Source organism: Aphelocoma coerulescens, chromosome 1 (assembly GCF_041296385.1).
Source record: "Aphelocoma coerulescens isolate FSJ_1873_10779 chromosome 1, UR_Acoe_1.0, whole genome shotgun sequence".
NCBI classification, from domain to species: Eukaryota; Metazoa; Chordata; class Aves; order Passeriformes; family Corvidae; genus Aphelocoma; species Aphelocoma coerulescens.
In genome coordinates this window covers 113963935-113980426 of record NC_091013.1, presented here as the reverse complement: position 1 = coordinate 113980426, position 16492 = coordinate 113963935, and the positions used below count along the sequence as shown (strand labels likewise).

The following is a 16492-nucleotide window of genomic DNA, read 5'->3' as shown; positions in this document are numbered from 1 at the left end:
AAGCCATAAAATAGGGGTATTCAAAATTAAATGAAATAAAGTACCAGCAGCTGGCCCTTGAAAACCTATAAGGAAAAGCTAATGCACAATACAAATTCAGACACCAGCAGCCTTGAACAGAGATGACAGCTTTCTCAGAATGACACTTGACTCTTTCTGCACACAAAAAAAAAAAAAAAAAAAAAAAAAAAAAAAAAAAAAAAAAAAATTCAAAAAGCTCAGCCAGAATTGCACTGAGAAGAAGAAAGGTATAGAGAATTTTCCAAAATTTCCTTAATTATGGGCACATGTGTTAAAACTAAATGGAGGTAAACAGATTGCTGATCTCTATTTTATTACAATTGCTACTTTCATTTCTCTGAGAAATTCAGGGCGAATCACTGAAGTTGCTTAAACAACTCCAAACTCACTGCAATAATTCAAAGGTTAGTAAAGAGAGATAACAGGGACTGTCATTTATTTTAAATAAGTTTATTTCAAAGTAAAACCAAAGGGTCCAACACTAATCTGAAACACTTTATCACAGTGGGATGGCTGTATCTTATTGAAAATCACCTTGGGAAAGTGACTGGCACTTTGCAACCTAAAACATAGATTTTTGCACTTCATTGTACTGACTTCGACTAATACACTTAATTCTCACATTCCTATCACCAAAGTACACTACCTGAGAAAATAAGGCCCTATCTTTCTAGCTGTCAATCTTTTATGCTCTGTTTTTTTGGGGTTTGGGTTTTTTTTTGTCCTCAAAAGAGTTCTATACATGGAGTTGAATTCCTGCTGTGACTCTTTGGCTTTGTATAACACATAACTATGAATGGTGGGATCCATGCAATATTGTCAAGCCTTAATTTTGTAAAAATTATCCAGCTTCCCTTAAGGCTGGCAGATATTTAGTACCTTAACTATCATGCCATCAAGTAGGATAGTTCACCCATGGAAATAGCAGGGTTTTTTATAAAGAATGCTTGATCATATCTGCTAATTTACTTTAAACAAAGTGCAGTGCAAAGAAATTTCAGTTCCTGCTCTGGAATGATGAAAGCCATCCAGAGCTCTCCTCAGACAAACACTTCAACATGTCAGCATCCCTCAATCCTCCCTGCTTCCCACCAATCAAGGATTGGGAAACCTGCAGAAAATGTAAACTACAGAAATCACTGGGGGAAAAACAAATCCACTACTGCAATGACCCACAGTAATAGCTGAAGAATAAACACTTGGCCCACTCCTCAAGTTTTTCCCTGCCAAACTTTCTCCTGTCCTTCCTCCTCCCCTTTGATTTGTTTGTTTCTATACTTGTCCTGAGGATTAATAAGGGCAATTTCAGCTGAAAGATAAACCCTCAGGCATGAGGTTACCAAGAAAAACAATTTTTTTTTTCTTCAAAGGAGTAAACAAGCTGTGTAGATACCAGTGAAAGGAAAGCAAAGGGTCCTGACTGAAAACTGTTGGGGTCACTGTCACAAATGACACATCAGCTTACACGACAACATGAACACCATCAGTCGGGGCAGAGATCTGGAGATCTCTTTCCAAGCACCGGCCAGGTGAGTTCCTTCACACATACTGAAAGCTTTCTCAGTGCTTGTGAGGGAACCACAGCCTGGAGAAAGAAGTCAAGGCACTGTGGGACATCCTCACATGGCAGATTCCAAGCTACATCAGCTTTGGTAGCAATGGTCTTACTGGGTTTTTGCTTCTTTTTTTTTCTCCTTGCACATGAGGATGGTTTTGGGATACACCCTTACTGTCCTCCTGGTTATTTTTGGGTCTGCTCCCCTTTCCATGGGAGTCATACAGAAAGATTGATGCCAAAACACTCTGGAATCCTTGAGACAAAGTCACATTAAGGCATAGCAAGTCAGGGTAAGATCCAATGCAGAAAGTCTGTGACAGGATTCAGCAATAGAAAATGGGACTTTAATTACAAAGCAAAGGGAGTTTTATAATATTGCATCAAGAATTCAAGCAGTAAGAGCTAGAAAAAAATATTCTGTGATTGCAGCATAGAGGATTCCATTTTGGAGGAGGGGCTAAAGACACTTTGAATCCCAACACAAATTCAGACTGAATCTATGATGTGAAGAGAGAGGTTAAGAAGATTTTTAAATTTTGTTTAGGCAAATTTCAAATTCTTGTAGGTTTGTTCTGTTTTTTATTTGAAAGAATACTGAAAACAAGTGGAGAAGTACCTTATTTGCTCTAAGAAAAATGCTAATAGAGTACTGTAAGAAACATTTTACTGAATATTTTTCCTTTATATAACATAGAAATGCAGGCTAAGATAAACTCCAGAAAAATTCACCAAGTAATTAATAATTAAACTTTAAACAGCAAAAATAGAGTGATCAGTACTAATAAATGCTAATATAAAATTATGGATGATAGCAACATGAATGGTTGAGATAAGCTAATTGTCTATTTCTCTCTGAGCCTCCATGCTCATCTTCCTATGTGATCAGAGGCCTCAGATACAAAAGTTCTCAAAACCCTCTAAGAAAGATGCATGGTTTTTTTGAGATGCTTTTCTCTACCCCTCTCAGCCTCCAAGGCATTTATATCTATCTCCAAGAGGATTCACAATCTCAGCTGGAACAAAGCACAGTTCTGACATATCACCTGGCATGACCAGTTGTCATTTTAAGCAATACCACTCAGATAATGTTCTATTTTCTTTCCTGAATTGAGTGAAACACTGAGGAAGCTATTCTCAAAACAAAGGTAAGTTATGGAAGCACCGTATGAGGAAGAAAGAGACGGGACACCCTAATCTGCCTTCCACCACCTCCTGGTGCAGGAAAGACTTCAATTTAGAAAAATCACCAAGTCACTGCAGTATTGTCTTTATGGTTTGGGTAATAAATGATCTAGATAGAAACAGAAGATCATTAGCAAATATTAGATTATAACTTTATCATCATTCTCAAGTGAAATTATTGAGTTAATATTTTCTTCATGAAGGTTGCATATGATGTTCATAGACATGGTAATTTTGCAAGCTGGCATCTCAAAAAAAACCCAAAAAGGCTCAGTGAAGTGATGTTCAGGAAAACTGGGGAGTATAAGCAATAGCAAAGGGTGAAAAATCAGAGAGCAAGCTTTGCTACTACAGCAATTCAGTGGTAACAAACTCAAAGCCTCATTTTAGAAACACACAGCACTGAAGGCCAGTTAAAACAGTTATTTTCAAAAAAGCAAGATGGATATATCTGGTATCCACACAACATTTTCCTTTTCGGAAATGCCATAAGAACTGTCACATCAGCCAATAATATGTGCACAAAGAAAATCAAGTATTTTCCAGAGCTGTGTGCGATTAAAGACATTGTCCAAAACCACAGGTTTTAGAACACATGAAAAATGTATTCAAATAGGAAGGAGCTTTACGTATTAGAATATATTGTTAAAAGTTACATTGATATATTCTATATATTGTTATTGTTGTATTGTTAAGGGGCCTGGGGAGAGATTTCCTGCTGCTGAAATACTCTCTGCATTCAATTATTTCAATAAGTATTCCAGTATGAAATTAATTTAAAAAATTATTTTATATGTTATACAACAAAATCACTTCATTTTAGAAGTTTTCTTTCACGAGAAACAGTATATTAATGTAAAAATGTACAAGTGTCCAACATATTCCCCAAAAGTGTTAGGGTGGTTTGGAATGTTATTTACTTGACCTTTCCAAAATACTTTTAAGCTTATCTGGAAAGAAATTTGTATCTTACTTTTCTTAAGTCACCATAAATGAAGAAAGATCAGTTCACACAGCTCAACTATACACCCCACTATTCAAGTATTTATCAACAAAAAGCAATTTCAAAGTAGTTGCCTTGAGAGTGTTCAGGGATAATAGCTGGACAATTCATCCATAAAATTAAGCCAACAACTCCACCACAAGTTTCTGGACAGACTTTTCATACCTGAAAATGTCAACTAAAGACTATTCTTCTTCAGCCCAATAACAAAAGCTCTATTATCCAATGATTTCCTAATTCGTCTGACTGCAGGAAATTCATCTGCACTGTGCTTTAAGGTCTGGACCACCTCTTCTAAACAAACCAAGAGTCTTCTGGAGAAGTCAGCTTTAATGTTGTGATAATGATTTAATACCTTAATGTCATTTGAGAACATTGATGTAAAATTAGATTATTTCAACACAATTTGAAGGGCTATGCTTTGAAGAAGATAGCTTGAGGGAAAGGAAGGCTTTTGAGACCAAAAAAATATTCAGGAGCATACTTTTATTAATTTATTTTCCAACTGAAAGTCCAGGCTCCTTTTTCTGCAAGTTATCTTCTGTACTTTTAAATTTATTTTTACTTTTTATCAAATGGGAATAGAAGAAACTTTTCACCTTTGTTTTAAGGATGCAAAACTGAGACTTCTTTCTTTTAATCCAAACAAAGATACAAAAAAGAAAAATCTCAAAACTAAAAGGCACAGGTAGTCACATACACTGAATTTCTAACTAAGTCCTAAGAAGTCCTCTGAGTCTCATATTCTTGATATGCCTTGATTGCTGTGAGGGCAATGCCAGGGTTTTTTACCAAACTCACCCATTATTGTAGCTATAAATGTTATTACTGTTACATCACACCGATTCTCTTTTTGCAAAGCCCAAGCTTTGTTCACATAAAGGCAAGGTGTTCCCATAGGCAGAGAAAGCCTTTTCTCTGAGGTGTGTGTGTGTGTGTAAATGAGACATTTTAACTCAGAAAACTTTAAAGGAGGAAACTTTAGAAACTGTCCAGTTACCTCAACTTGTAGGATCTTAACACCAAAACACAGAGCAGCCAAGATTACTGATGAATGTGCTGCTCCACAAGGATGCGGCTTCCTTTCCCTCCCAAATTTTTTATGTGGTTTTTGTTACATGTTTATGAGGATAAGGGGTCCAAAAACACTGCACAAGATTTACCAGAGGTCTGTAGTGAAAATATTTTCAAACTGAAAGATCTATTGTCTATTCAACAAGCTTAGTTTTGAAAGAAACCAGAAAATATCATCACCTCCTCAATTTTCTTTCAATTTACTGCTTTACTCAGTTTCTACCTTTATGGAGAGATATGCCCAAGTGAGTTAGAGGAATAAAGGAAAGAGACTGAGCACCTATGAGGGGGGGATATCACAGCAGAAATGAAAAGTAACAAAAATCTGATTGTGGGCAAATGAACTGACAAAGACAAAAGAATCTAGAGCAGATAGAGGTAGAAGAGTTTGTTCAATTTAATGTGTTTGGATTCCACAGAGCTTCCCCCAATTTAAAAAAAAACTAACATAGATGTACAAGTGCATTGTGCTGGAATTATTGTTGGGCACAGAAGGTGAATCTCTATAAATGTATTTAGAGATAGGATTTAATAAACTAAGGTGTCTGGTGCAGATTTGGCATAGTGTTGTTCCAGATATGGAGAACAGTCAATCACAGAGATTTAGAACTAGACCAAAAAATGAAGAAACAAGGGGGAAAAAAAGACCATGAAAGAAGGAGAATGGATAGAAGGGAGAGGATTCCAGGAAATGAAGAGTTTAAGATCACAGTTAATGAGAAGTTGAGACCAATGTGGAAATACTTGAGAATCTATTGAAGGGAAGCAGCAAATATAATTTTAAATGCAAACTTCCAGCACAAACAGCAAAAGAGGCCAAATAGCTTGTAAGTTTGGAAAGTGAAGAGATCAAGCACCAGGCTTAAACAAACAGAAGAGAATACTTTTCCCTCAAAGCACATAACTACTTTCAAAATCTTGTTGCCACAGGTTACTGTGGAAGCTAAGATGACAAATGTTTTGAAATGGGACTGGACAAGCAGGTGGAATATAAATAATGTCAGAGTTAGGAAAGATGCAGTGCAGCCTCTGGTCTTACACATTGTAGGAGATCTTCTGTTTGAAATCATATTTCAAAATACTAATGAGGAGTAACTTGGTCTTTCAGTTACCTTTATGTGCAAAAAATAGCTTGCCCAAGAAAAAAAATACAGAATTGAGAGGCCGAAGACAAAGGAATGTTATGCCACTTTTTATTCTCCAGAGATCCTAAGTAACTGGCTCAAATGCTTTCCACTGTAGTTCTAATTTGGGCAATAAGAACTGCCTTGACCATCCACAGCTGCTGATTCATGTTCATTTCCATATTGCTCTTCTAGATAATTGCTGCACAACACATTATAGCTCTGAATATTTCAATTAATTTAATGCCTGGCTGTAAATTGGCCTATCAGGATATTCCACCAAGGTACTCTGTTTCAAACAGGCCTGCAAATTATCAGCTGCTGCTGTTTCCATTAAGAAGGTTTCTCAACGATGTGGACTCCTGTCACTCACTCCACCACGATGCTGAACTGAGTCTTTGGCAGTGACACCCAGAGGTTATGAACTACTCCCACAAGCACAGCAGCTGTGTCTTCAGGTTGATTATGATCGAACACCTCCATCCCCAACTCCAGCTAAATCACTGCAGTTATTACCAGAGCTCTGCAAGCAGAGTCTATGTTTTTGGGTTGAGCTACACGAGTTTGACAGTTTGCTCTGTTTGCTGATGATTAATGACTAGTATTTGGACAAAGGTAAACAAAAATTCTTAATAAATTGGAAGAGAGTGAAAATTGCCTGGGGCCCATTACCAAAGAAAGGGTGTAATATATCTAGCCAGAATGTGCACTTCTAAAGCACTAAGCTTGCCAATTAGAATACAGAAATGACAACAGCTACAGGCATTAAAGCCTGTACCTTTGTTACTGCACGAAACAAATGTTTGAGCAAACTACATGTCTTGCCTTTGTGCTTCTGCCTATAAACTCTGACTTTGTACCCACCTTCCTGCTTCACAGAGTACTTTCTGACATTTATTATTAACAATAAATGTTAAGAAAAATGAAATTAGCAGTCACATTGATTCAGCAAAGCAGCATGAGCACATTTTAATAGCTCAAGCCTTTAACCTTATTCAAATAGATTCAATTTCTCTGAAGTCTGGTTTCTTTAATTATACAAAAAAATCTAAAAATAATGTTTATGTTATCAGCTACTAATTGTATTGCACAGATTGCCATTCATCTGCTTATAGTAATATTTATTTCCACTGTCATCACTTAACATCAAAACAGGATTACCTCATCAGCACTCACAGTGGAAAAAATACTACTCTTCCATATAATTTTGTGTTTAGGTTGGTCCAGTTAAAAGCATGAGACACTTTGCTTGGTTTGTATAATTAATACATATAAATAATTTGCTTACCCTTAATCTCTAATTATGATAAACTATACCTTCCATTTTTAGGCAATCTTCCCTCTACACTACAGCTGTTTAAATCTTCTCTGAGTTAAGAAGATAGCTTAAAAAATTGAGAGAATTGCGAGATTGGGTATCACAGAGGAGGATTTCATAGGCAGAAGAAAAGCAAAAAAGCTTTTACACCATTAACAGTCAGAGAGAAAAATCTGTTGAAGCAAAAAAAGAAAGGAATAAAATGTATGGAAATCACAGCACACATAAGAAAAGGAAAGCTGTGAATCATGTTGCACTTCCCTGCCTCTGCAGAGGATACCTTCCACTGATGTCCCCTGTTTTGTCACACAAGCTTGTGTGGGAAAGCTGGCATGTACCTTGTCTTAGAAACCTGATATTCAAGGTAAGAAGTCATGTGATAAATGAGCTCTAACAAAGGAGTAGGAGAAAAAATTACATCAACATGTTAAGCACAGGAGAAAAAAATGAGAGAAATCAAAGGATGCTTTCAGATATATTTAGGAAGATAAAAAATACATCCTCTATTAAATAGAAGGATGCATCTCAGCAAATGATAAAAAGTAGGTCTTCTAGCCCACAGAGAGAGAAAAAATATTGTATAATTTTAGGAGGATTATGTTTCACTAGAGACATTAATGAATGTAATGAGCTAAAGTAGGGGTAAGGCTGCTTAAATTTATCTATACAACTGATTGTGCCATATTTGATAAAATAATTGTCAGTCTCCTCTTACTTAAAATAAACCTAACAACTCTGAACCCCAGTAAGCTGTTAAGTACTAAACATCATCTCATGCTCTGTCACATAACTCTGATTGTTTCAGAAACCTCGGAAGCACCTGACATTTACCTTCTCTAGTTCCACCGCTGGAATCGCAGAAATGCAATTAGGAAAACTCGGGTACTCATAACAGGAAAGGTCAGCAATGAGCAAGCTAAACCTGATAACACGCCTAATGGGCTGCCAAACATAACAGAATACCTCCCTGATAATGAATGATTTTACAGACTGCCAAGAAGTTGATGCAAGATAATCAGATCAACAGGGGACACGCCAGTGTGTGAAAGTGGAAATGGTGAAATATTCTTTGATAGAGTTCTACTGCAGAGTCACTGCTGGTGGAAAAAAATCCCCCGTTATAAAAGGCCATCTTTTTGGAAACAAGCACATAAATAAATTGGGCAGAAAACACAAATGACAGAAGTTTCAACATAGGGTAAGTGCAGAAGCTGTTACCTCATCAAAGGCAGAGCACTTTGTGCCTGCAGCCAACAACCGACACACCACCTCTGGGATGCAAAAGACAGTTTTCCTTCTCCTCTTCTTTTAGCAGCCAATGTAAGTAGAGGTTAGAGGGTTTAGTTTTTCTGTTTGTCTTTAACACAGAAATACTCACGCAGCAGTACAGGCTCTGTGTTCCTCATGCAAAGATCTCCTCCTTATTTGTGTCACTACTCCTACATAAACTAATGGTGAACTTTGAGAAAAATGAAAAGTAACCTAAGTGTTTCTTTTGATAAATGACATTTCATCAACAGTGCCAATAAATATCTCATTACTGAAAGCAGCACTTACTAGAATTTTTATGCCAAATACCCAGAGGCAGGTTAAACCTGTAGTGAAAAATGTTTGATACCTTACAACCATGAAGGAAATGCATACTTGTTGTAACCAAGTTTATCATGGGCAAATAAAATCTATGTAATTCTCTTGTCCATTTAAAGACTACAATTTGCATTAGATTTTTTCATTTTATTTTTGTCATACTTATAAGAAATTGCATTAAAAAAGAGGTAAAAAAGTACTATAATGAACTACAGTGGAGCTTCTACCTCTATATTCTCTTATATTAAAATTCAAATTACAGAAATCATAACCTTCCAGGAATTACCTGTGATAAGAGAACATCATGTTTTGAGACTCCTAGAGTCCAAATTGCAAGGCTGTATTAAAGGCAAATGCTAATTTTACAGTATAGTCTCCCCTATAGCTGAGTTATGGCAATCTATTTCATGATCAGTGTAGAAGACAGATATTCTTTTCACATGACATATACTGTTGCCTAATTTATTAGGGGGTGAAAAAAATCAAGTGTAATTTCACGTGAATCTTCCTATTTTTCCATTTTATTGGAAGTAATATAATACATTTAGGACATGACACAGCTTTGAGGTCAGACTTTAATGACGTGCCAGGTGATATCAGCTAACTTGTACGAGCTGAATTTTCTCAGTGGCAGGTTGTAACTTGCGTGAAGTATCCGATGTCCTGTCTTTGGTGGTCTATAAAAAGCTAAGCAGAAAACCTCAAGCACACATCTGTCTGATATTTCTCTTCATATATCCTTCTGTAACCAGGTTTATCTGAACAGCTGGGCCTGAGGCAAGTATTTATGAAACAGTACCCACACACTGAAAAACATTTTTACAGGTGCTTACTTAGCAAAAAGTTCACAGCATAAGTGAATATTTGTTTAAACTGTAAGAAGAGAGGCGTGCCAATAAAGGAAAGACAACACACTCCCCACAGCTAGACAATAGCATCAACAAAAGTGCAATTACACTTCCAATTTTTTTCTTGCTATTCTTTCCATAATGACCATAAGCAATTGTATCAGCTGGAAATGTTAAATATGCATAGCATGCACTAAGGAGAGCACACTCACCATGTACTATCAGGACATATTCTGTGCTGTTTCGGCCAATGGGATTTTTTGCTTCACATCGGTATGTGCCATTGTCTGTTTTGTTTAGGAAGCTGATGCTTAAAACCCTGCCATTGACAACCATTCTTTCTGGATCTGGTAGTTCTCCACCATCCTTTGTCCACAGTACGGGTTCTGGCCTGTTGGATCAAAGCAAGGCATTTATTTAGACACATGGAACACGTATACGCAGCACGTACATCAGAAGTAGCAGCACCAGAAACTTATGAATAGTCCCCTACCACCAAAGAATACTTGAATTACTGGATCTAATGAACTGTCACTATTACAACCTTACCATCCTGGATGCGAACTGCTAGAGAAAGTGAAAGAACAAGAAGAGAAATAAGAAAGAAGAGAAATAAAAAAGGAAGCAGAACAGTACTGCAACAGGACAAAATCTTTCCTAAATAAAATACAGTTCTCATGAGGTTTCAGGGCCCACAGATGCTTGGCTAGGTAAGAGCAAACAGGATGATGTGGGTGTAAGTGGTTTGTAAATGGATTCTCAAATTACTTAGGCCATTCACATTCATGAGTGAACTTGAACGCACTGAGTATTTTTCCTGAACCAGGCATATCAGTCCCAAAGTAGCACGTGTTACACACAACCTAAGCTTGTTTCTGTTGCTGTGCTGTGTCACAGCACATCCCTTTTCCCACCTTTTTTTCATCCTTCCCTTAAATAATTCCTTGTTTCACATGTTACCACAAGTAATGTAAGATTTAACTTGAAATCCTGGATATTCTCTTGTGAAACCTTTCCTCTTGTGCCTGATGCACTCACATCAAACAGACCAAAGGCAATGCCCTGGCAGCGAAAACCCCCTAGGCAAGGTAAGGGCACCACAGAGAAGGGAACTGGCAGTCCTGCAGGTTCACATACACCTTCCCACTGGCAAGGGATACCTAACTCTGTGCTAGAGACTCTCAAGAAGCTCCACAGTCCCTGAGATCTGCCTAACAGACAGCAGGATGTATTTATTACTGGCATGCAGCCTCTACTTACATGTAACAAGATATATTTTCAAATTTACATGAGGGAAATCACCAAAAAGACAGGCCCATAAGTGGGAATGAAAGGTTGGTTTGCTGAATCTTGTCTGTGTCACAAGCAAACAGAGCATCTCAGGGCCTTTTACACCAGTCACTTCAGCAGGATATTCACAGCCTGGGGATTCAATGCTACCATTGTAGCTGGTAGCTCTGTGCAGTATTAACCCACATATCAATCTCTATCCAAACCTGCAGGTGTATGACTCAGTAATAAACCAAAATATAATACACAAAAATTAGCAGTTGCCGGATTAGTCACTAGTCTTACTCAAGAAACACTTAATTTGACTAATTTGAAGCACGTGTTCAAAGCCTATTAGATATAATAAGTGCTAAGAAAAAGAATTAAACTTAAACACTTCAGGAGAAACATTTAGCCAAAATGTGGCCTCAGAAACAGAAAAGTAATTCTAATGGCTGCACTGACATGATTTCCATTTGAGTGAGGCAAGACATGTAAACAAAGGGATTTTTTCTGAAATGCACTTACTTCTATAAAATTCATATTAGTCTTTAAAGAAAAAAAACCTGTAACTTACATTTATTCTGAAATATAACAGATCTACACACATTTTAGTAATTGTTAAAGTGTTGCTGAACTTATTACTTAGACTGGCTATTCTCTGAAGTTTTGATTTTTTTTGAGAAAATCATCTGCCCAGAGAATAAAAGAAAGGATTAAGAACTGATGGTGTGATGGGCCTTATTTATACCTTACCATAAATATGTCTTAAAACTCTTCCTAAGCGCACTTTCATGAACTGGTAACTAAATACATGAGATACACGATGTACACACTTCCTTTTTGATTAATGCAAGCAGGGAACCCAGATGTCCTTGCTGGTGCAGAAACATTGCCCTACAGAGTTCACAGCATTAAGGTGTGATTTGCTGTGATATGTTAAGGTGGATTTGTTCAATTTTCCGGCCAACTCCGCATTGTTTCCCATTTACCAGCTCACCGTGGATCTGTAATCCCAGGAGTGGGGACTCTGAAACACTTCTGCTACAATGTGCACCATTACCTGCATAAATGGCGTGTTAAAGCAACTTCTGTGCAGCGGTAATTTATGGAACTTAGGTTTTAAATTGAAACTAGATGGCATGTCCTAGGGGAAAACCTATAGGATAACAAATAAGTATGAAATGGAACTGCAGATATAAATTATTCAGGGAGCTCTGTCACGTTGTAATACATCAACTCTAGTCTTATACAGAGCACTTAGCCATGGTTGCAAAACAATGTGAGGCACAAAAGCCAGGGCTTAGAGAGAGGCAGATCTGCATTCTCTGGGTGTTGGGGAGGCTACTGATCAGCAGTGACTATTCAGCCACCTCGTGCTGTATTTGTGGCAGCAGCAGAGCAATTCCTGGGCAGCAGGCCTGTAGTCAGCGCATCCTGGTGGCCGGGCACAGCTCTCCCTCCACCTCACCGCTCTCGGGCACGGTGGTCCCTAAGCAGCAATTCTGTCACAGCCACAGAAGTAAATTCTGCCTGCACTGCTGGCAAGCTTTGAGACACTTGGTCTAAACAATTCACTGGTTAGGCAGAAGCGAGCTAAGAACAGGAGACGTGCTTGTGCACCCAGGTCATCACGCTGCTGTGGTCAGCAACAGCAGGATGGCTGTTCCAGGGAAGCACAGGAGTACTTCCATTTTCTGCTGTCCACTCCTCCTGCACTCTGCCAGCGACCACAGTCCTTCTGTCAGGGGTGCTGTAGGCCACATCTCTTATTCTCTTTTGTATCTACTCATTATTTAGAGCTGTTGCCTATGAATGTCTCTAATATCTTTTGGAATCTGCTTATGGTATCTGTCAACTTAGCCTCCTGTAGCAATGAATTCTGGAAGTTTCCTACCTGCCCTGCAAAATGGTATTTACTTTTACCTGTTTTACACTGATCTCCTAGAACTGGCAATGAATATTGCAGGACATGGTAAGTAACACTCCTTCATATTATATTCTTCTAAGATATGACAACTTTGTACTTAGCAGGCCTCTCTCTCCCCCTTTTTCTCTGTTTGTTAGAATTTGATACCTTCTGAGATTATCAGCAGGGAAAAAACTGCACCAAAAAAAAGGGCAAAGGAATCTTAACTTTAGAGCACATTGGCTATTCTTTCAAAATTGCCTTAGTACCTTCATTGTCCAAAGCTGAAACACTGAAAGAACACTGACTTCTCTGTCACAAGGCACAGGCAAGTGGGAATTCCCCACAGTTCGTCCTATTGAAACCTGTCCACAGGTGCAGGCTCAGACAGAATCTTGCTCTTACCCAATATTTTGAAAGGGACACTCGGGTTTTACGTGCTAAAATACCCGGCAAATATGTACACTCCTAATACTGGACATGTTTCTATACTGCATACATCTTCAACATTGCAGAAGTTCAGCTTTTTTTTTTTAATATTAGTGAGTTGCCATAATGCTGTCAATTCCTACGTGACCTGGAACACACAGGGATGTTTGTACAAACAGTACCTTCCATTTGTGCTTACTTTAGGTCGAATCACACTTATCAGTTTAATACCCTTTTTTTTTTTCCCCAGAAAGCCCTGAAAATATCTTCCTAGGGACACAACAGCTAAAGTCAGCATGAAGACTATGGCCAGGAATGCCACTGCATGCTGTCATCTTCAGACATCTCATGGCACTGCCAAGCTCACTGACCTGCTCTGTCCTAGCAGGAGCACACAGCCTACTAAGTGCCAATGCAGTAACACAAAAACCAAGTCTGTCCTCCCTTTCTTGCTGTATTGGATTAGAGGTGCTTTTCTACACCCACAGTTTAATCCCTCCCATGTGGATGTGGTTAAGTGGAAATGAGCTGTGCTACCACTGAGAACCTGGCTTTGGGTTGAAGGAGGTAGCAGAGCTGAAGCACCAAGATGCTGTTTTCTTCCCAAAAACTCAGCTCTGCTTCTGGCTTACTTATTCTGATTTTCTCCCACTGTGGCATTTTTTAAAATAAAACCAAACAAATTAAGCATGCTGTAGTGAAGTAATACCTCCAAAGACACAGCTCAGCTGTGACAAGCCATGGTATTTCTTGGGCTGGTATGTCTTGCTTCTACTGATTTTTGATGTTGAATTCAGCTGCTTATTGGTGGCATTATCAGAACCATGTTAAACTGAAAGAAGCCAGAGATACTAAACACAGGCTTTATGAACAACAACTTCTCTGCCTGCCCCCCAAGAAATCTGAAATCCAGACTTTCTCTGATGAACTGTTAAATGGGCTTAGGTTTTGTTATAATTTATGTTTAATCCTAACAAAAAAGCCCATAAACAGTCAGTTAAAGCCTTAGAAAAGGGAACTGGTTTTTAGTATAAAAAACTGAATTTGTTAACTGTCTTCATGTTAGCCTCAAAACCTGACATAAAACCAACAAAATTTGGTATTCTTTTCCAGTCAGAATGAAATGGGATTGAAATGAAGGTATAAAATGCTGGTGTGAAGTTCCACAATGCTTCAGGTTTTATATTGTGGTACTTACAAGTAACTGAACAAAGAAATGGTAAATACAGCAAAACTATTTTCTAGTCTTGAGAGTAGAAAACCTCTTCTTTCAAAATAAATCAGGGAGAAAGGTAAGGGCAAACTGAAATATGTTGGAAAAAAAAATTAAAACCCACATGTTTGATTAGAAAAGAACACTTAGGCACTGCCTCACCTTTTCAACAAGTGCTTACATAACATGAAAGTCAACAGTTATATTTGTCTACATCAATATATTTCCTTTTAGCCGAGGCCTTTGAAATTACACAGGAGTATTTTAAGACAAGTTTCCTAATTTTTCACCCCTTTCTCCATCCTTAACCAAAGGACAGCGATGTTCAGTGCTTCCTTATAATCCTCATCTCTAGTGTTATCTTTATATTCAACTATAATAGTTTACTTACCCTTCATTTAAAAGTTATACATATATCTATTGTATTATGTTTTCTTTTTGAACAAAGGGAATTTAAGCAATGCAATCCATTTCCACTTGAAACTTCTTGGCTCTATTCATTTTTGTTGCCCTTTTCTAATTTTTTTGTACAGAAAGGTAATGTAAAAAGCGTTCTTCACTGAGTCCTTAGTAAACAACACTTGGACAACTTCCTGACCCATGATAATAGTGCAGAATAACCTTTTCAGTTCCATAGGATCACACTCAGCAAAACCCCCTGACCAACCAAAACAACAGCAAAAAACCCCCATGCCACCTTTTTTGCATGTTCAGTCTCACTGAGGACATTAGCATCCAACTGGGTATCTAAGCATCCTGTCAAAATTGTATAGCCAGTGTGGGTAAAAATAAAGATGGAAGAAAAAGAATTTGAGGAACACTAACAAGATAAGTAAATTCATTACTTTGAGTAGGGCCCTCTTGAACAGCACCTTTTACTTCTCCAAACGGGTACACTTGTTTTCTCTGAAGTCCATAAAAATGTAATTTAGTGGATATGCTCAAATGAGTAATGGAAAAGGTATCACAAGATTTATCAGTGTTTCTTGCTGAAAACCTGGTGCAATGTTAGAAGTCATCTAAGGGAATGATTGCTTCATTAATTTGAAAGTTATGGTTTCTCTGTATCAAGAAACTGGATTTTTAGCTTTGTCAGCTAATCATCGACTTGGAAGTCTGAACTCTGGGGGAACCTCTTGTTTATATAAAGTCTCAGTCTGAGGAGTCATATTGGGATGAGCTGGTTTGGGAGCATTCCATCTATCAAAAACATCAATATCCACAGTCTCTAGCCTTTCACAAAAGGCTTGGATAGATGGATTTTATTTTATAAGACAAGAACTCTCTGTGATTTTCTAGTTCTGCAAAACCTGAGTAACCTTCACAGAGTGCTTTTGTCCCCAGAAGAATTAGTAAATATCTAAAGTACCTTTCACAAAGTTCTCTTATTTTTTCAGAAAGAAGCTTTGAACATCTGAATTGACTATTATTATATTTGCCTCTACTTTTCTCTTTTAAGCATCTCAGCAGACATAATGTAGCCTAAAAATATTTATAATATCCTATACCAATGCTTTTTAAATGGTTAAGAACTAAATTTCCAAAATATGTTTAAAAAATGAGGTGGCAACTAAATATAGATTTCATGCTCTTGTATCAAAAATTTGACAAGAATTTACAGCTATAAAGACAACAGGAACAACAAGATGCATTGAGGACAGCTGCAGTGTATTATGTCTTTGAAAAAGGTTCTTAAATAGTAAACATAAAGAGGTAAAAAGAATCTCACATGGAGTTAGTATCCACCATTTACAGGGAAAAAAAAGCATACGAAAAAATAGGAAAAAAGAAAAAGATAGGAGAAAAGGAAAGCAAACAACCAAACCAAACAAGCAAAAAACCCAAACACCCTTCATGCCTTACCTTTTGTCCTAGACAGATAAAGCTTTTCCTTTGTTCATCACAACTATACTTAGGTGCCAGACCTCCCTGCCTGCATCTTGCTTTGGATAAATCA

The 16492-nt window shown here is 37.6% G+C and overlaps 1 protein-coding gene across 25 annotated transcripts in view; it reads right to left on the bottom strand.

The window, feature by feature from the left end:
• CADM2 (cell adhesion molecule 2) overlaps positions 1-16492 on the bottom strand; it is a 589213-nt gene that overhangs the window by 52431 nt on the left and 520290 nt on the right. For 21 of the 25 annotated variants that reach the window (XM_069024966.1, XM_069024958.1, XM_069025004.1 and 18 more), the window contains one exon: positions 9928-10106. In XM_069024966.1, the coding sequence (XP_068881067.1) occupies positions 9928-10106 (179 nt within the window). Of the gene's footprint in view, positions 1-9109; positions 9674-9927; positions 10107-16492 lie in introns of those variants that run through there. The other 4 variants (XM_069025112.1, XM_069025115.1, XM_069025111.1 and 1 more) reach the window with 4 other exon arrangements.